Here is a 22,176-nt window from a genome sequence, read left to right as displayed (position 1 = left end):
CGAATATTCTAATAATTGAATAAATTATTAGTCTGCTGTCAAGAGATGAACATTTGTTCTTGGTTTCAGATGTCAGGGCGACGTGCTGCTGACGTCGGCTGCTGAGTCGAGCCACATTCCCCACTGTCGGCAGCATGGCGATGTGAAGGCAAGTTTAGCTTAAGGATTTCGTACATAGAGTTTACATACTACGGTTTATGTATATAATTACAATATTTTGTTTTTTTTTCCAGTTCTCGAGACATGATCATTTACATGAATTCAGCTCGTACATTAAGAATTATGTTCAACTATTCTTACAAATAAACTAAAGAGCAGATTAACTGATGGCGTTTTTCATGCGTTACACGATGGAGGTCATTCACTAGTCCTTGATCAATTTGATTCTATGTGGGAATTTTTTATGCCTTCTAACTTTATTAGGTTGTATAAATCAGGTTAATAAAAGCAAAGTGAAGATGTAGGGATTTTATTTCAGTAAATAAGTGGGGTAACAAGATTCTGATTGTTTGTTCACAATGAATATCCGAGCCTGCGAGTCCGGCAGATCATCCGGGACAATAAATCGAGTACCCGGCATGACACTGACATTCAAAATGCGCACTCGCTTACAAAACGGCAGAAGATCATGTTTTTGAAGGAACGGTAATATTTACTAGTCTACTGTATATTGTCGCGAGAGCTGCAAGCGTCATCCTAGAAATGAATGAAGCACTACAGCTTCGGCTTGAGTCCAGCATGACTTCTCGTAGGTTGCCGAAACATTAGAAGTCATAGCTTTCCGTACTGGCAGTAATAGCTCTCAGTTATAAATAAAATGGTTTCCTCAAGATCTCGCAGACTCATGGACTGTGAATTCGAATAATTGAACAATTGAGATAGCGCTTAATGAGAGCAATGATTAGTTGTTGCAGTTGTTCACCAAGTACACGACTTGCGAGTGTGGTTCTGCTCCAAAAACAGTACTCTCATAACCTTGATTATTCTTATTTGGAGGTCTAGTGAAGAGAGAGGAACTTGTACTTGTTGCGCCTGTTGTTGAAATAGGAGCTTGGTAACGTGCTAAGTTCAGAAGTGGGGATAAATAGTATGCCTTCGAAATAAAATACATGATAGAAAAAGACGAAGTTCCTCAGTAGAAGATCGTTGAAGCTCAACCTGACTATCTGACCTGGAACAATCATATAAGTTGTAATTGTGCACTTGAGCGTTTCGAATAATCAAGTTTTTAGAAGCCGGCGAGCTCGATGGTTGGTACAACATAACCTGACAAAGTACGGAACATCAGATGCCTTACACTAGATTTTTGTATAATTTAATGTAGCTACCATTTATAATTAATATTCTTATTACTCTTCGTGGAATAAACTTCATTATAGTATACAACAATAAGGAATGACGCACTACCACTTCAATAGAGAAAAATCCTTTCGTTTCTGCTGTTTTCTATTTTTTTTCTCAACAGCCAGTAACCATTTCATAATTTGGCACTAGACTCGCAGAGGGAAATTTGACAGTTACTGCAACATTGTTAATAATAAAAAAATTTCACGGCATGGACAAATGAAGTAGATGAGTTGGTAGAATTTTTTTTTTTTGAATAGAGAGAAATAGGAACATAAAAATGCTGTTATTAGATTACCTTTATAGAATTTTTTCAGTCGATCAGAATGATACAGAGTAACTTAAAGCTATTCCTCTCGTTAGGATATTGCTGATGTGCGGTACAACGAAATGTAATCACACTATTTCCTTCCACTTAAACTTACTCTACTTTGAATAAAGATCGAGAACTCCATTTGGTGCAATGATAACGAAGTGAGCAGCGCCACCAGTGCAGTCGCAAGACAAAACTTTTCATCAGCGACACATCGAGGTGACGAGTCTGAATTTCACATCCACACCTACATTCTTACGTACATCGACTGTACACATCAACTTCCATACTTATTGCATACAAAGTATTACGCTTTGCAAACTTCCTTGCTTGGTTTAGAAATTCAGGATAATTTCTATGACGAGAGATGAGACACAAGCTATGAATTGATTTCTTGGGGAGAGACATGGAACGAGGTTAGACCTAAATTCCACGAAGCCTGGACAGAATTGAATTGCAGGAACGTGACTGTAGGTTAGGGACCAGCGCTGTAAAGATGCATTCCTCCGATCACACGAGGTCCAGTCTAAAATAAACTATGAGAAATAAACTTCAATTCACTTCTCACTATTTTGTACGAATCACTTTTTTCACAATTATTTTGATTGTTCTTAAACCCACCGACGACAGGAGCAAAACAAATGCATTGAAAACTCGAATAAAAGTATTATGGTCAGAAATCAAAGTTCGTTTGGAATAGACGCAACGCACCAGAACCCTCTTCAAAAAGAATATAACAATTCACAGTAGATAGCATGTACAAATATAAAAAAAAATAACTTTTACAAACAAAGTTTCCAAACAAGAAAATTCCATTTGCAAACAACAGAAATTATTTTACAGCTAACAAAAAGACAGGTTATACCATAGCATGAAAACCATGATGGTGCAATGAGTATTAGCACCAACTGAAAATTAGCTGCAGCATTGCAGCTTGAAATTATCAAACTAATACATTCGGCAATATCCACTGTCCGGACACATCGCTCACTTCAAGCTAAGATTAGAACACAGAATCAAGAACAGAGTCATTACTACTAGCGAAGCTACGAACTATCAGCAAAACTTACCGTAGAAAAAATGTATTTTGTGCTGCCTCACGCAACAAGGCGGTCTTATGACATGACCCATGCTGTGGCAAGGCCATTACGTAATAAATGACGGCTAAACTAAGTCATATTGAACGTACTTAAAAACAACAGGAAATACTGTAGAAATACTTAAATAAATTTATCCAAACATTTGGTCTCACCCAAGAATATTTCAACTCATTAGTGCAATAATTATTAATAGTCAGAATAATTTTCGAGTTTTGAAAACATGGGAATTAAACAAAAAATTGATTGTAAGTCATTATAGAACAGAGATAAGAATTTAAGGGAGCTGATTTATTCAAAACCAATCCATTTTATGTCTGCACTCTAATGCAAAGAGAAGAATATGCGAGTCATTTCAGCAGCGTTTCCAGAAGCCCTTCACTCACAAATGTTCACACGGGCAATTATTAACACGAGTGAGATTTAAAATTTCGCACGCCGGATATCCCGTTGATGATTTATGTTGAAGACAGTTTAGATAACATTTGGTCTATTATATTTATTCGAAAAATCAGTTTGCCGACAGTATTCTGTATACCAGTCGGTAGAAGAGTCAGCAAACTACAAGGGAAAGAAGAGGAAGTAGGGCAAGACGCTCGGTGTTTTACTGCCAATTACGAGAGTAGCTTTGAATTTCACAGAACAAGAGCTAACGATAGCGATGTGTTTTCTCACGTCAGAAATTCGTCTTCATTAGATAAATTCAAAAATATAGGTGAGCTACAGCTTTATACAGAGATCGAACGCAAGGCTCGACACTGGGCGCGCGTAGCACCGACAATAATCATACTTCTAGATGATTGCTTCCGAGGGGGGACTGAGGTATGCGCACAGCTTCTAAAAACCTACTCTGGAAAAGTTACGAATAATGTTAAGATATATAAATTCCTCCTCGTAATTGCGGATGGAGCCTAGCATTTTCCTACAGTTATATTGAGCCGGAATTCAGCAACATACGTTCGATTACTAAAAAAAGTTTAATTTTTAGTCATGTGAAAAATATTTCAAGAATAAATCACATCAGAAGCCAAGTCAGAAATCCCGCAAGAAAAATTATGTAGAGCTCTGCCTCTTTTCACATTATTATTATTACAAGATATAACGCATCAATAGCTAGCACTTCTTTGAAATGATTTAAATGCGAGTATCATAAGTATGAATTTTTCGGAGATGACACTACACCGTTGGCTGTTACAAAATTCCTTTATATTTATACAAATAACATTGAACCAATTAGCGACGGCATTTAGTCTTATTCACCTTTACTAAAAACTTCGATTTTAAAAATGTAGCGGCATCTCAGAAGCAGCCATGAATGGAGGTTTAGATTTCGAAGAAAAATTACTCAGGATTACATTTTTCAAGAGTTGCGAACGCCGCATATTGCCTGCTGATGAGGAAGATGGCAAAAATGATCATAAAAATTGGATGAAGTATTGGCCAGCGGCAAAATTTAATTATTGAGGAGTCGCCTCATTTCCACGTAAGCCGAACAGTTTGATGTTCACCAACATCATCTTTGAGTTGAACATTTGTTATTGTCTCACCCAGAAGGAAGTTATGAATCGCTCGTTGCATCCTCGTTAAAAAAGACGATTTCGCCATCGTCATTGACTCACATGACCATCAAATTACTCCATTCACGCAGAAAAGAATGACTAGTAATATAGACCCAGGTAAACTCTCAAAGCTCACTTTTTTTCTAAAGATTTGAGAACTGCAATTCGGCTTCAGCTCACAAACCACGGTATTGACGGCAGCATTTAGAGCTACTTATTTCACTCACATAAAAACACGCACTCGCGTCTTCTTCTTGAACGAACACAGTCACGATGGCCGACGTCACTAACATTATTAATAGTAAACAATCACACCTTGAAAAACTCCTACTTTTATCATTAGGATTACCCTCCTTAAGCATCATTGGAGTTATAATAATTATAAGAGCTAAGAGGTGTGGGGGGCACGTTGCTGAAGAGAGCGGCGCCAGCGAGCAGCTGCAGGATGAGACAGAGTTGAGCAGAGATCACCTCCTGTGAGGATGTTGTTTACGCGAGCTCTGCGCCGCCTCCTTGCCTAGAACACGGTAATTAGTTCTCTGAATTATTTCTTATTTGATAATGTTCGTGCTAGAACACAGTAATTAATTCTCTGAATTAATTCTTATTTGATCATGTTCGTGCTAGAACACTGTAGATAATTCTCTGAATTAGCTCTTATTTGATCATGTTCGTGCTAGAACACAGTAGATAATACTCTGAATTAGCTCTTATTTGATCATGTTCGTGCTAGAACACAGTAGTTAATACTCTGAATTAGCTCTTATTTGATAATGTTCATGCTAGAACACGGTAATTAATTCCCTGAATTAACTGTTATTTGATAATGTTCGTGCGATCTGTACACAACAAACATTCAATACCAAACGAATGTCAGAGGATATCAAGAAAAAAGCGTTATTTGACTGCTATGATTGAACCGTGCAGCCGCTGATGGGTAATGTAACAAAATAGGTAGCGTCACAGATACAAAATATGCATTAATCATACCTAACCGTGAGATGGCAAATTTCACCATCGCAATTAGCAATATTGACATAATTTGTTGAGACAAACCTCTGGAGGTGCCGCAGCAGTGGCAATCTGACGGGGAGTCGCGCTGAGGGGCGGGGTGTCAGTAAACCCAAGAGACCGGCACCCACTGGGGAGTATCGCTCATCGTGTCCAGAGCTTTCTCCAGCTGCCGAATGGTCTCCTCGATGTCGTTGTTCACGATCGTCAGGTCGAAGAAGTGGCCGTACGCCTGCTTTAGCAGGTCTGATTCCTTCGCCAAACGCTCCAGAGAACCGTCGTACTGGTGCAAGAAAAACGTATTTTTTTCAAACGTCTGAGAAAATCTATGATAAAAAATCAAAACATATTCAAGCATAACCGACGGCCAGAAATGCATTAGCATTGTTCAATATTTCCGTTCATACTTTTTTCATTCTGTTTACACGAGAAAAAATGAAATCAAAACATTTAGTGCACAGTCATTGCATAATTTTTTAGAAAATTTAGGGGATTCCGGAGAGGTCCGGAGTTCAACATGCTCCTTTTACGAAGGTAGAATTTTTTTTCTCCTTGTTAACCTCGCCCCCTGCACACTTGTACCAAGTAAACACAACCGTGTACTAACTATCACATTATGCAGAAGTTACGCTGAAAATATACGTTGCCCAGAATCAGTAGCTCCCTCTTTATTTTATACTAAGTTCAACCTGCACTTTTAGGAGGCTCTCCGCATGACTTGAATTGGTTCACGAATTTCCCAAGCAGGCTGGTACTCAGGAAGCATTTATGCAATTGCAACTTTTATTTCCCAGCTCTCCCATGGTAAAAGATTTTATTCTCCGTAAACTGAACAAATTGCGCCAAGTGCCGTCATGGCAATTGTCGTATTTTGCTGCTGCGTCGGCAGCAAAAGAGGCAACTTTCCTGAGAACTACGGCACGACAGCTGAATTCTGCCAAAACGCATGATCCATTTTGCTTCCTAACTGCAGTAGAAACGAACAGTCCACACTGGGTGTGTGTACCTTTCTGGAAAAGTATAATGAATGGCCACACTACAACTTTTATAATTATAAGTTTCGGAGGCTCGCTAAGGCGAATAAAAAAATTAGTTAAATGAGATCTTCAACCGGAGAGCACGCACAGAACTTCAGCTCGCTGCAAATTTGCCTTATTTAGCGTCAGTACGTACATAATGGCAACGAATTTTAGTTTATCACGTTACTTCGTAGATTAGTTGAAGAAGTTGGCCCAACTGTCCATTTGGCATGAAAAATCTAGACTATGTAAATCGTAGAGACGAATTGAAGCCAAATTTTTTCATAATGGACTGCCATTGTAATTGTTCACCCAAGATGGCAGCCATCATCACCAATAGGCTAACATTGTATAAATTATAACATATAACATATATATAACATATATATAACATATATATAACATATATAACATTATATAAATTCCCCGAGCTACTCACATCAGTCATGTTTTGTAGCGACGGTGCAGCGATGAAGACGACGTAGGGCGCGAACTCTGCCGTCCGGAGTATCTTGAGCGCCTGAGGCTCTACGTCAAGGATGGCCATGCGGCCTTCGTGGTGGATCTTGCGGATGGTTTCAAGCTTCGTGCCGTACATGGCATCCTCGTGGGTTCCTGATGACACCAAAAGAGAGGAAATGAATCTCGTTTTTGCCGAACAAATAATAAAAATATCTAGGCCACGATCGATTGCAAATATTAACTATTCCGTTTTAAAATGCTCCTCAAGAAGAAACAGTGTTAAAACCAACAGATTTACATGCATTTCCAATAAATTAAAGAATAAATCATCCGCTTCAGATTTAACTTCCAAATCCAAAATACACAAAGCCGAAACGCTAATTATTAGCCACCAATTATTTTTCAGGACTAAACCACTCGTTTCTTCTAATACACATCAAATACCAATTACCGATTCCTCCATTAGTTTATATTTAAAACACGTTTTGGTTAGCTGAGAAGTTTTGCAAGAACACCCACTAGCCAGAAAGCAATCTACTGCTGCTAAATTCAATTTAATCATTTAAAAAAATGCATTCTAAATGCCGCTAGCAGATATAATACAGCTCTAGCACGCAGTAAAGTCTTGACTAATAAAGATGACAGAACAGGAAGAGATTTAGCTAATTTTAGCGAATTTTTTTAATAAGTAAACGGATTAAATGTCTCGAGCAAAGATTGTATGCCACGAAATTATACGAGGAAGAATCAAAATAAAAGTATAAAGGGATGAAATATTTATATAATATTTTATAATTTCCTTAGAGCCAAGGAATTTATTTGAGCTTATCGCGAGCTCGCTAATGGATTGGAATTTAAGGTCCCTTGGCTTGTCTTCATCTCGTCGCCGAGTTACAATACATTTGTATAAGCCATCATTGAGGAACTAACGTTAAAATCTTATATTTATTTAATAATTTTCCACTAAATAATCAGTTGATAACAGTTAGAAATACATAACCTGTTTTCATTACAACTGTAGACAGCTTTCAAGTCCGGGAGCATGTCCAAAAAGCGTTTCTCTGCGGATATATTTTTATTCACGCTTCTCCAAAGAAATAAAAAGTATTCCATTTGTCGTAAAAAAATTGGTAGTCATAAACGGCGCTGACGGCGTCCCAAAGTTGCAAATTTGGACCCTCAATGGAGAAATTTCATCTTTTGAAAGGCGGACGTCGGGGAAGAAGTTATGGACCAACAACTCACCGTACTCGAGGTATTCGTTAGCAGCGATGTCGGCCATCATCTCGTCATGTGACACGAAATAGTAATTCTTGCCGTTCTCTTCCTCCTTACGCGGCTGACGCGTCGTATCTGAACAACAAAACATCGTCCTTCTTAACGTCAAGGCTGGAAATGCAGTAAAAAATATGCATTTACAGTCTCATACGACTGTACAATATTCACTGTTACTTCAAGTACGATAGGCGGGCAGATGCCATCATGTGATTAGTTTATTATAACGTCATTAGATATCGACTAAAATATAAATGAACGACAAACAAAAATAAAAAATATGATTAAGGGCATTCTAGTTATGGTCGAACTGATAAATCAATAGTACTAAGAAATAAGACAAGTCCTTGACACATAGTAGCTAAAACTACAATTTTTTTGAGATGCACTGGCATATGACATTATTTATACGCGAATGTAATCAATGCATACTGCATAATGAATGTGGACAATAGTAAGGAGAGCACCAACCGGGCCTCATAATATCCCAACAACGGCGTAGGCAGTTTCAGGTATGAGCATAATAAATTAAAATAGAAAAGTACCACAAGAGACTCACGCGGTATAGGATAGGCATAGCTATCAGGATGCGAAGCGATGAGGGTGTTTTTGATGTGTCTTCGGCCAACTCCGTGAGCACCGAGCAGCACCAGCGTCTTGCGTCGGTAAGCTGGGCAATGCAAACACAACAACTTGGAATCTTCAAGTAAAAACTAACCGAGCGAACTTGGGCTTTGAGCGTGAAAATTCAACATTAATCGCACAACTAAAGTTTTCAGTGTCAGGAAAGTGTTATCACAAAGTGTCATTACCATTTGAATCCAAGATTCAATTATCATAATATTTTCCACCATTAATGGAGTTCTCGTAAGTGGTTTTGGCTATAATACTTACATGGTAATCGGATAACTTCTTCGTAAGTAACGAGGTCGAGTTGATCAAAGACGGCGTTGTGCTTGGCAACGTATTTGTCTTTGTGTTGCTTCTTTTTCCGGCCGAAGAATGAGCAGTTGACTGCAAACAGATACAAGGACCGATTATAATGCACCGCAATAATTGATTTGCATTTCTACGAGCATAGTGCAGGCCTGGAAGGAAATCATGATACATTCATGACCATAGCAAAATGAATATGAAAATTTCGAAAAGCAAGACCAATGTACTGATATCTTATTTAAAACAAAACTACCGTAATGAAACAAAATTCGAAGACCATTTGATCGCACTCAATCCGCCCTACTAATTATCCCATAAATACGCTAATGTCACATTCACCGAGGCGTAACCCGCACACTACAGTCCTCACTTATATCACCCTAACCCTACTCTCTCCCTCACGCAACTCTCTCACCCAACATTCCCTCTCACTCCACATGTCCCCTCACCCGACATTCCTTCTCACTCCACATGTCCCCTCACCCGACACTCCCTCTCACCCCCACATGTCCCCTCACCCGACACTCCCTCTCACCCCACATGTCCCCTCACCCGACACTCCCTCTCACCTGTCTCTTATACACATCTAGATGTGTATAAGAGACAGTACCTGAAGGATATCGCCGTTACGGAATAAGGTACATTACCTGAAGGATATCGCCGGTACGCAATAAGGGATATTACCTGCAGGATATCGCCGGTACGGAATAAGGGATATTATCTGAAGGATATCGCCGTTACGGAATAAGGGATATTACCTGCAGGATATCGCCGGTACGCAATAAGGGATATTACCTGCAGGATATCGCCGGTGCGGAAAGCGATGCCGGCCTGCGCGCAGGGAATGAGGTCGTCATCCAGAGGGTCGTAGTCGAACTGCGCCCGAACGAATATCTGCACGGGAACCAAACATCTCTGTCACTATAGCACATCAGACCAGTGATATTAACATTCATGAAACAACCCCGTCACTATAGCACATCAGACCAGTGATCGCGTCACTAACATTCATGAAGCAACTCCGTCACTATATAGCACATTAAACAAGTGATGATGTACATTCATGATCTACATTCATAAGCTTGGAATGGTATTCGCCAGAATAATAAATTCAAGTCACATAAAATTTCCCTTGCAATGAAGAGATCTCACAAGTAACATTAAAAAGACGAAAGAGCAATACATAACGAGGAGTAAGAAGGTTATTGAAATATTTTGATTCCGCTCTATCCAAGGGAACAAAGCAAATAAACAATAATTTTTATTAAATGAATTTTGCAATTAAATACAGTACAAAATACACAGAATCTGAAGTGAAATGATGGGATGAACACATTCCGATGAAATGATTGAAGATTCTAAGGGAATATAAAGCTGGGAGTTGGGAATTGGGATCATTGGTGCAGCCATCCAGCGCGATAAAAAAGAGAACCGAGGCAATAACTTTCAAAGAAGCTCAAGATAGAAAGATTGATCCATAATTCGAAGTCCTAAAACCGTCTCGAGATCGGAAGCATTTAATTCTTACAGGTTTCTTCTAGATTAATAAATCTAAGGTAACAGATGAAGTTGTGCCGAACAGATGGCAGTGAAGATTAGCCGCCAGGGATGAACTGAACGAATAAAGCTCAACATAAATACTCTTTCAGTCCATTTATCGTTGTGTTCGTTATAACACGAGGCTTCCATTAAGGATCGAGACAATCGATTTCTAAAATGAAGTAGTCTGCAAGTTACTGGCCTCCAGATCCTAGCGGATATGTGGTTGACACAGAGAACCCATCAGTACCACGTAGTAGATTTTTTGGTAATTTTTATTCTCAGATTTTTTGAATGAACACATATTTTAGATGAGCGCCGACCAAACAGAAAAACTCCTGCCATGGATTTTGGTAATTTTTATTTTTAGATTTTTTATCGAACATTTATTTTAGATGAGTGGACAAACAGAAAAAACTCCTGCCATGGAAATTCCGCTCTTTGAACGCTGGACCAGCGCGGACGAGACCGCGGCCAAAACTAGCGACAGGAACCAAATCGTTGATGCAAAAAATTGAATTAATTCGAATAAAAAAGCCGACAAGCAGCGGATAGAGGCCCTCGGTCAGCGTTAACTTTTGTTTTCCGGAGCGGTAAAGTTTTTTAAGTTTGATACTCGCATTCCTTTATAGTTAGTCAGGAAGACAGCGGCATACAAAAAGAGAAGACCAACTTCAAAATAGACAGCGCGAAGAGGAAGCGGCAATCGGCTTTTATGGTCGACGGTCTTTTATGGTTATGAGAGGAAAACTTTGGATCTTCTGTACTGATTCAAGTAAACTTTGAGCATAGATATAGAGCAACAGTGTCGCATATTAGGTCTTCTAAGATGAAACGACCAAGACTAATTTTCTTGAATACCAGCGTTCCAGTTTAAGTATATTTTTTTCAGTGTAATATACGGGTTTTGAACACTCGTTTGAGGCGGTGGAAAATTTCAGCGATCAAGGCTAAATTTCAACAACATTATCAAATAAGCAGATGATATAATTCTGTTGAAAACTCGCTAAAATTATAAAAACAAATTGACTACAAAAAAATGAGCATAAAAATTAATTTGGATGCGAAATGCGAAATGTACAACAATGCAGTAGTGGTATATATTGACGAGAAATTTACATATGAATTAAAATCACACACAAACAAAAGAGCAGTCAACAGTAAGTTGTAACAATTTATTTACTAATTTTATCTCTTGGATGCACAAATTATATGAGCTGGTAGAAAAAGCTGGTAACCGACGGCCTTATGAAAAACTTCGCTAAATTTCGCAAATAATAAATGAAATAATCCTGATATTATTTACGGGTAAGCGCGCAATTGTTTCTTTAAAGGCAAGAAGCAACGAATAATTCTGGTAGTTTCCTAAAACATAAAAAAAAACAAATTCATGACAAAACATTATACTCGTTTTCAGGGTCTAAAAAGCTGCGGTGGAATATTTGGTAAAATATTAACGATTTCAATACTTAACTAACCTAAATAAAATTGCGAAAAAAATATTGTTCTTTCAAGTGTCGCAGAGGAAACCATGCTGGAAGAACGAAATGAGGAAACTATTATGTATGGGAGGGCAACAATCCAATCTTTTCTATGAAATACGCTAGAAATAACACGTATTAACAAGGCTACTAAAAATAAATTGAAAAAAAAAACTTACGTCTAAAGTAAAACAAGGAATCACATCGACATTCAAGCGACAAGGATCCTCGTACAATAAATGAAAAAGTATCTACAAATAAAAGGGAAATGGGATAAAGCAGGTTTATGCAGGGGAATCCATTCGAGAAACATTAAAAAACATCGCATCGATCAGGCGAGACAGATCAGAAAATCCGGATTATAACCTTTTTGACGAGACTGCATCGAAGAGACCAGTCCTGGAAAGCGTGGAATAAGATCATGGTTATGAACTTGGCAGCTGAAAAAGAATCGAGAATTTTATCTCAGTGCAAAAGTGTTATAAAAAAAATAAGAATTTAGTTCAGAAGCTTCTTAAAAGTAATAAAATCGTTCAACAGCATTAATTTTTATCCCGAATGTTCAGGTAACAAATCGTCCCCTGAAATGTAGTCAAAACATTTATGAGAAATAGCCAAAATATCCCATATAGCGCCAAGGGTTTACGAGGATTAATTAATTTATATTCTCGGTTTGTCTTTTTGCTATTTAGAACGATTTATTATGCCTGCACTGACGGAAAGTATAGAGCGGAATGTGCGGTAAGAACAACCCTGGCAATCAAGGCACACTTTAACCGCATACAACCTACGATGACTACAGACGCGGATGACAAAAAACAGTCAGCAACTTTGAAAAATCTCTTAGAAGATTATTATTTTAATAGGCGTACAAGATGGCCACTATCACCATGACGTGCGCCATAATGGAATTAGCTTAAATAACAATCACACATGTATTATCTATTCTTTCGCACATCCATCGCCCTGCCCAATAATGTTAGTATAGCAAATATACATTATTTTCGACGCATTATCATTTGTTGCTGTGATATAGCCAGCATCTGTTATTTTGGAGCATTGAAAATCCAAAAGCCTCCTCAGTCAACGTAGAAATTAATCATAAAAGTTCCTATACAAATTAAAAAAAGTTTTAGATTGAATGATTGTACGTAGGAATACTTTTTCGTATCAAAGAACACCTTGTTCAGGAGGGTAATCTTTTATGCAGTATTTTAATAAGCAATTTTCTATTTCCTAATTTTATAATTATTTTCTAATTAGAATGCAGTATTTTCAATGAGCAATTTTCTATTTTCTACTTGTATAATTATTTTCTAATATTTATGCAGTATTTTTAATGAGCAATTTTCTATTTTCTAACTTAATAATTATTTTCTAATTTTTATGCAGTATTTTTCATGAGCAATTTTCATTTTTTTATTTTCTAATTATATTCTAATTTTATGCAGTATTTTTAATAAGCAATTTATAATTTTTATAATCATTTTCTAATTTTTATGCAGTATTTTTAGTAAGCAATTTTCTATTTTCTAATTTTACCATTTTCTAATTTTTATGCCGCATTCTTAATAAGCCATTTTTATCGTCTATGGTGACATCGGCAGTAACACTTAGAGAAATAAGGGAGACTTTGTTCAAACAGATACTCTGTTCACTTTTTACTCTTTCTGTGAATAACTGACGCATTTGGGCCCGCCAATAGAGCGTATCAGTGCTACGTCCGCTCTTTGCTGGTGCTGTGGGTGAGATAGTGTCACTATTTAGACAATAAGACCTACTCATCTTTCTAAATGTATGAGTATTAACCCTCCCCTTGCTCCGCGTACAGAAAAGATATTTCATTCACTGAAGCGAATTAAGCGGTCATAAGGATTCAGTATTCATCGTTTAGCGCTATGTTGCAATCTACGATCAGGATTGATAAGATGGAAATGAATATTTAGCAGCCTCTGCGTAGCTTGCTGGCACATGTGTAATGATTACTGGAACGTTGCGTAGGAATTATAGCTCAAAGGATATTGGCATTGTGCTCGGCTAATTTGTAACTTATAAAGGGATCGCATAGCAACACAAACAATTGTGTGGCAGCTGCAGTTTATAGCTCGCCAATAATTATTGAGTAGCACGTACGTGCCAGATTGCGACCAAATGAACAGGATTAAGAGCTCAACGCGAACAAACGAAGCGGTCATTTGTTCTCTTTAGAGCTCAGCAAGATTACAATTTTGCCGGGATATTGCGTACGTGAATTCCGACCGCGGGTTAGTTTGCGATAGGATTTATCGGCTCAAGAAATATACCGCGTGGGGCAATGACAGGCTAATCGCGGTCAATAAATAATATTTAACCTCATGAATAAGTATAGATGGAACTTCCAATTAATTTTGTTATCATCTGGGACACCCTTTATGAATCGCACTTTTTCGACCAGAATCGAGATTGCAGATTATTAAGGGGGAAATAAAAAACGCACTAGATCAAATATAATACTACATAGGTAATATAGAGCAAAATGATCGTGAGCAACTGACCAAGGTCTGTTGATTAAAAAATGACAGTCACATCACTGAAGTAATTTTTCCATGTTATGGATCGGCGTTCTTTGATGAGGCTTGAAGAGGAGTCCTGGAGAGACTCAAGGGCCGCGCGCCTCTCTTCCGTCTTCATTTTTGCATCCTCCTGCAAAGGCTGGGCCGTCTTAACATCCTTTGTTCAGGCGAGAAATATATTCGCTGAAGTGTATTGTTCGACACAATGGTCCGGTCGGCGGCAGCTCTCCAGCTAATTTAGCGCCCGGACAACGAAACTCCCTCGCTTCTTCTCTTGTTTTCCCGCACCAAGTGAGTATGATCGAGTTAGACACGGTCAAGGAGAAGGTCGCAAAATTTCTAATCTAATTTAAGACACGACTTTTGAAATAAGGTCAGATACAAATGATAATAAATACGATAGCAATTATCAGAGCATATTCATCAGGAAACAGAAAGAGGGCTTTTCGAGTTGCACCTATTATTGCTCACGAGCCTAAACATTTCAAAATCTATATCGTCTTATTATCAATAGAATCGACTAAATCATTGAATATAGTTTTTTTTGTCGATAGTAATACTTCTTCTTTCGGATCAAAAGCACCGGTTAGATGTTAAGGCGCATCTAAGACCAGAATACCATCCAAATTCATATCGAAGTCAAAACAATTGCACTGTGTTGAGACACAATACTAAGCTGTATTCGTAAAAAGGGTTGCACGGTTGACGACTATTAACGTGTATTCAACATTCATATTTGAAACGAAGAATTAAAAACAATCATTTCTAACACAGGCAGACGACATAGAATACAATATTGGCAGCCGATGAAAAGCCGATGTCTCTTAATGACTGCTCTAAGTATTTTATTTTTGAAACGATCATTTGAAAATGGGGCCAATTTCAGAAAGCCATCAAAATACAACCAGATTTGCTGGAACCAGTGGCAGTTTCTGGAAGATTTCCCTTGAGTCTCGACGATTGTGTAAAGCTTGCTTGAGTAACAGATGGGCGCACTTAAGGGATTTCTGAGATAAGAGTAGAAAAATCGGCTTTGTAGACCAGGATGCATGTGCGTGATTTAGTACTCTGGCTTCCGAGCTGTCCTTGCACAAACCCCGGCAAAAAGCCCATAAACCCGGCGAAGGCAGGCACCTCGTGAAGATAAACGAAAATTCATTTACAAAAACGGTCTTAGAATTAAGGAATTTGTCGAGCAAGATTTAAACTGCAGCCATTTTGTGTGGTAGACTAAAACTGGCAAGCTGCGTCTCCATAAGAAAGTGTAATTGTGGAAAATTAGGTCGCTATAATATAGTTAAATGGCGCGGTGTTCCATGATATAGACGCGGGTGAACAACTAGGGTGTGTTTTTTTTTTTACTTTCATCATTCAGTAATTTGGATGCCGATACGACTTGACGGGTTTTACGGCATCCGATACGAATTTACGGGGTTTTAGGGTACCATTATTGCAAAATGAGGTTATTATTCATCGTTACGAAATAATAAAAAATAAACGATGAATCCTGGACAATGAAGAGACTTCAGAAGCAATTAATACATAAATCATTCGCAGTTTCCGTAGGTATATTCTAAAACGATACGAACACAAACAAAATTGTCGTTTGATTCAAAATAATGCAGCCGATTTTACTTCACCCATAAAGCTGATAAACTGAAGACTAGATCCTCGTGAAAGGACACCCAATTTTTGACAAGACACGCGCGAAAAAAATAAAGTTGTAGGAGTTTCCAACTAAAAGAGGACGACACAAAGACACGAAGAATTCCTCAATATCGCTAAGAGGCGCTCGCTTCAACGTGCAGGGTAAGTGAGTGGGCGGAAAGGCCCTCAAAACTGAGCCTCTGTCGATGCTGTGGCTGCAGCGATGCATGTGGACGAGAAACAAGAAGCCTCATCAGAGTAATACAGTCATGGCTGAAGGGCCATTACGAGCGAGACAATATCGCCCGGGGCAGACGCCACTCGGCCTCTCTACTAAATTCATGGCAGACAAGAAGCAAGCTGAGTGCTCTCGCTACATCAATACCACGCAATACTTGGCGACTTTACAATGCATCATATATGTGCACAACGCGTGGAGCTCATGGGATCAATTGGTGGTTTAAATGAAAAAAGTTCAGCACAAACATGCTTATTCTGTTTCAATGATACAAATTGAAACTGAAAGCAAACACCATATGTAAAAAAAGTAACTCGCACAAATTAGTTCCCCAAAGTAAGAGTTTAATGGTGAGCTCAAGTTGAGATTAAGACATGGATACCGTGAATGATTATTTCAGGCTAGGATCGAAGCACGAGTGGTCGCAACAGCCGAGTTGGAGGAATGCACTTTGTTTTGATCGCCTGGAGATTTATGAGAGCGACATTCTGGCGTTGAAGGCAACATTCTGCGACAAAAAATGGAAATTTACAATAACACAATCGAACGAACCAACAGCGAGACAGGCGACAGCCGAGCCTAAACAAACATGGTAGCGATCTAACACGATGTTGACAATAGGCGAGACAACGAAGCGGTCGCAGCGAAAAAATACGACGCGCTAACGAAGTGCGGGCTTGCCAAACATTTTATGCAAGAAAGCCTCGGCTAGCGATCGAGAGACGTGAAATTCGAACTGATGGTATAGCCTCAAAAAATTTTAAACTTACTTTATACATTCTCTACATGCACAAGGAGAGCTTCTACTTTCGTACTTTTGCATAGATGATATAGAAGGCAATGCAAAAATAAGTCAAGATTTAAATATTTTCACAACATATAATGTAACTCAGACGCATGATTAAGAACATGATCAGCGTATTGCGAGAGAACATTAAATTTATTCCAGCGCAAGCAACAAGTCTAGAAACGTAATTAATAAATGACTTGACTGGAAGAAGCCCATGCGTGATTATAGGCAAGCAAGACTTGGTAAAATTCCACACCATTCCACGCCGAGTTTCATCGCGGCCAAGCATAAATTCCACACCATATCACGAATATACCGAGCTTTTTGCAAATCGCAACAAGTCATTTAATTAAGATATAGATTGTTGAACATTGAAATAAGAACATATTTTTCAAGTAATACTTATCACGAATATAGGTGAGCGAAAAATTCAGATGAAAAGTGGGTCGTACGATAGATGATGCTGTTTGAACCATGAGCTACATCGAAAAATTTAATGTAACATGAAAGTACAGAAAACAAGGTCGATAAAACGTAAATATATAGCAAGACAATAAACAATTCATGACTGGGAACTGCCACGACGCTTCACTATTGGCTGCTGCGATATGGATGCGGAAATGTTGAAAGATGCAGTGAAGGAGCTCCGGGTACCTATGCCACAGTAATTTTTATCCTGTAAATACGTCGCGATGGCGCAGCAAGTTCAGTCCAGTAACTGTGGCAGCTGCAGCACCGTGTGATCAGTCCAGTAACTATGGCAGCTGGAGCACCGTGTGATCAGTCCAGTAACTCTGTCTCTTATACACATCTAGATGTGTATAAGAGACAGCTCACCCAACACTCCCTCTCACCCAACACTCCCCCTCACCCAACACTCCCCCTCACCCAACACTCCCTCTCACCCTGCTCCCGCTTGCCCTTCTCCATAGCTAGGCAGGCTGTCCGCCACTCCTGCAGCTCAGGCGACGGGATGAGTCCTGCTGTGCCGCTGGGATCCTTCTTCGCCTGCCACCAGTTGTGGTCATCCTTCGAGATGATCTGGAACACAAGTAAAATACCCTCAACATTTTTGTAGAGTAAACTTTGACAATGTGTTCAGGATTTACTTTTCCTCCAAGAACTAAAGATGGCGTAAGAGGATAATGATTAAAACAGGGAGGATGACAAAACTTTTTCCGGAAATTTAAGAACAAGTGCACATTTCTCACTTGCCTCTATATCAACGAGCAACGATGCTTTTATCGCTCACAAACAAAAAAAATTAATATTTAAAATTGCAACAAATACCGAAATAAACGACGCACTTAGAGTGAAATATAATTTAAAAATTGGACGACGATGGCAAGTAATTTAAAAGAAAATGTAGTTGGCAAGGAGAAAATCGAGAAACTTTTAGGTTCGAAACTGTAACGAGAATTTATTTAAGTGATGAGTAATTTTGATTACATAGAAGAAGCTAAAAGCTTGCTGGTTATCAAGTTAGAAGTTTGAACAATTGTGGACCAGTGAATTGAATTCAGAAGTTCTAATGTCGTCGAAAAGAAAGTTTAGCAGCTTTGCTCTCAATAACACGGAAGTAAAAGTCATCGTTTGAACTTATAAATGCCTCGCATAAAGTCGACCAGAGATTCTTTCAAAGGCAAGTTATATCGATTTACTCAAAATATGAAATTTTTCATCTGGAATTGAATTGATCCAGCAGTAGAATTGATAAAAGGTGATCACACAAATCCGTCGTCAGTCCAACCGTTTTTACTGCATAAAAAGGCATAAATATTGAAGAGCCTTAAAACTTGAATTTATAAGTTAGAAACTTTCAACAGCAATCAAATAAAGCTGTCAGAATTCCCAAGGAGATTCTCGTAGCGCCGCAGCCACCCAGAAAGTTTCTGCTTCAGCTAAAGTGAATAAAAGTCGCGAGGCGGCCGAAAATCACGGCCTATAGCAGCCAGGGTCGCTGCGTTGACTCAAAGCGATGATTCACTAGCAGTTTTTGGTGAAAATAACGATGAAGAAGAAACCTGTCGCGGCTTCTGAGCCATCAAACAACACTGAAAACGTGCAACTCAGTAAATAAGCGATCCAGGATAAGCTTTAAAAACCAGCCGTTCGCACGGATGCTCGTTGGAAAGCGGCCATGTTGGCGTTCTTTTCAGCACGGTACGACAGCTTGAGAGGATAAATGTTGAAAGTATTTCAAGCTTTGCAACCGTTAGAATTTGCGTGGTTTATACTACGATTTGAGAATGAAACTTCTGGCAATAAGTTACACATGGCAATTAAGTTGTTGAAAATTAATCAGCATCGCCACTGTTCAAGCCGTGGAAAATTCAATGATTATTTACTCAATAAATAAAAACAAAGACTGCAAAATAAAGGCACCTACTTACAGAAAATTCGACCAAGCCCACAATTTGCAAGACCCGCCATAGGTAGCATAATAATAATATAATGGAAGAGAATGGTCAATAAAAGGCTTCACGAGAGCTCGGTAATGTGGGTCTTCTTTAATAAAGACGGCTTGTGCTCCAGCAAGATAACACATGAAGCTGTGCCTCATCATTCTGCTTATTATCCTGTTCGTAGTTATCATCCTCAGCCCTCATGCACGTGGTATGAGTTGCAACAATGTTATACGGCACCGTTAACATCAATGAACTTGTAAAACATTCATGACCAAGTCACGAAAGAAGGGGAGTGATACTTGAAAGATTCGTAGGTTTGACTAAACCGGCACCGTGTCTGGTAAAACTCGTGAGAAAGTTTGGTTTACGCATGGGTCTCAAATGACATTTTCAATGAAATGGAGTAGGACCAAAATGAAGTTCACAATTATTTGTAAGATACATTTTTATTCTTAAGTACGCAGCACAAGGTAGCAAATTTGTCTATGAAAAATGATTTAAAATTTTCTCATGGGCATTCTGAAGTCGTTTTCCGGCCCTAGTGTTCTATACATTTGAAAGCAATTAGCTTAACGACCCCATTAGAAATGGCAGTCGCGGATCACACATGGCGAAATTAGGCCACAATGACGATAGAAACTCCCTCGCGGCCAAGGCAGGATGGCACTTGATATCAGTCCTCCATACCGACACACAAACACACACACACAAATTCAAGCATAAAAAATCAGCAATAGCTTAGTGAATTAAAAGAAAGGACTAGGAAGCTGCTTCTTGTGAGCAAAGGAATTTCTCGGATGTGAGAGGCAGCATCGTCGGAAATGACGGTCATGAAGGGAAGGAGCGCCTGGTAATGTTCCAAGCTCAAGTTTTTAGAGGGGGCTTCATAAGACCGAGGGCCACATTAGACACTGATAGACTCGGTCCTCGGTCTCGTCGCCTTTCACAATGGTTTTGTAGAACAAAAAAAAACGAACTATATTGAAACGCTAGGCGAATTTTCTACCAATGGCAATCGAAAACCTATCATTGAAAGTCATCCTAGATTGTCGAAGTAAACTGAGCTTATTTGGATGTACACACTTGGTTGATAATGTTGCATTTATAGGAAGGAATAATAATCATAATGTAATGGACTGCATATTGGCCATATGACTTCTACTAAAAAAATAAAATGTGTCAGGTGGGTGCCAGGAGTATGAGATGTGAAGTTTTATTAAAACCTTTATATGTTGCTTCTAGTAAATATGATCAATATGAAGTGAGCTAAACACTTGGGCAAAAGTCGAGAATCGAGTCAATTATGCTAGAAGCATAACAAGTACTATGAAAAAGTTGGTGGTGAGCAATTTGCACTTCAATCGTCTTTCGTAGATGCAATCGTCTATTGTATAAGTGTGAAAATTTATAAATAACAGTTTCTGAAAAACAATATACCACAAAAGTTTGTGAAAAAGTGTCCTTGTTTATTTGAAGCCTGTCGTTGTGCGATGTACATATTCAAATTGGAGCGTCTCCATAATATTGGCGAGAGTCTCCATAATACCTAAAGTATCAGAATATTATTAGTATCTAAAATTGAATTTCATATAGAATCCAATATTTGTTCATTTACACTAATTTGATTGGAAACCAGAGCCTGAGTTTTATTGGTAATTTCCTTTCTTGTCGTTTCATTCAATATTAGTCGAACAATATTTTTTGTTGCTTTCAATTGATCGAATATCAGGTAAAGAAATACAAACTGAACAAGTAACTCAGTACTAGTATGAAAATTTTTTAAATTTTCAATTAAAAAAACATTAAAGACAAGGTAATTGAGTTAAAATAAAAATTTCAATTCGTTCTCTTGATTTTGTGCATTTAATTTTTCTTTGCATATGCACGATTAAAAATCTTCAAATTTCGAAACGGAAGTTAGAAGGAAAATCTGTGTTAAAGGTCAATTCTAATAGTTCTCTTCATAATCAACATTACTTTACTTTGAAAATTAGCCACGAGATTAAGAGGTTATGGATGATGAGTCCCACGCCAGTCTAAGTTGCTAGTTATGTTTATATATGGAATTGTCTCGTTTAGGGAGCGTAACAATGTACCTAGAAACACAAAATAGGGACATTAGTCTGCTTAAATTGCAAGCTCATGAAGAATTTAAAAGCCAAGTAAATGTCAAGCAAGTCCACCATATCTTCAACAAAAAAGTTTTGGAAACCAGCTGATGATGGAGCTGGCCTCCGAAGCCTTATCAGTGAAGATATGGTGCACTTGCTTGGAGTTTTCTTCGATTTTAAATTCTTTGCGGAATAAGGTATATTACCTGAAGGATATCGCCGGTACGGAATAAGGTATATTACCTGGAGGATATCGCCGGTACGGAATAAGGGATATTACCTGAAGGATATCGCCGGTACGGAATAAGGTATATTACCTGAAGGATATCGCCGGTACGGAATAAGGGATATTACCTGAAGGATATCGCCGGTACGGAATAAGGTATATTACCTG

General features: G+C 38.4%; 1 protein-coding gene across 1 annotated transcript in view; it reads right to left on the bottom strand.

The window, feature by feature from the left end:
• Nucleotides 1-453: 453 nt before the first annotated feature.
• LOC108666822 (peripheral plasma membrane protein CASK) overlaps nucleotides 454-22,176 on the bottom strand; it is a 201,031-nt gene continuing 179,308 nt past the window's right edge. The window contains exons 16-23 of the mRNA XM_047880920.1: nucleotides 22,026-22,051; nucleotides 18,169-18,304; nucleotides 8,975-9,094; nucleotides 8,640-8,750; nucleotides 8,051-8,158; nucleotides 6,783-6,958; nucleotides 5,370-5,607; nucleotides 454-4,830 (exon numbers count right to left, since the gene is read on the bottom strand). Coding sequence (XP_047736876.1) covers nucleotides 5,428-5,607; nucleotides 6,783-6,958; nucleotides 8,051-8,158; nucleotides 8,640-8,750; nucleotides 8,975-9,094; nucleotides 18,169-18,304; nucleotides 22,026-22,051 — 857 coding nt within the window. The 3' untranslated portion in view covers nucleotides 454-4,830; nucleotides 5,370-5,427. The remainder of the gene's footprint in view (nucleotides 4,831-5,369; nucleotides 5,608-6,782; nucleotides 6,959-8,050; nucleotides 8,159-8,639; nucleotides 8,751-8,974; nucleotides 9,095-18,168; nucleotides 18,305-22,025; nucleotides 22,052-22,176) is intronic.

Source organism: Hyalella azteca, unplaced genomic scaffold (genome assembly GCF_000764305.2).
Source record: "Hyalella azteca isolate HAZT.00-mixed unplaced genomic scaffold, Hazt_2.0.2 contig863, whole genome shotgun sequence".
NCBI lineage: Eukaryota > Metazoa > Arthropoda > Malacostraca > Amphipoda > Hyalellidae > Hyalella > Hyalella azteca.
The sequence above is the reverse complement of the archived record's forward strand: the minus strand, read 5'-3'. Positions and strand labels throughout refer to the sequence as shown.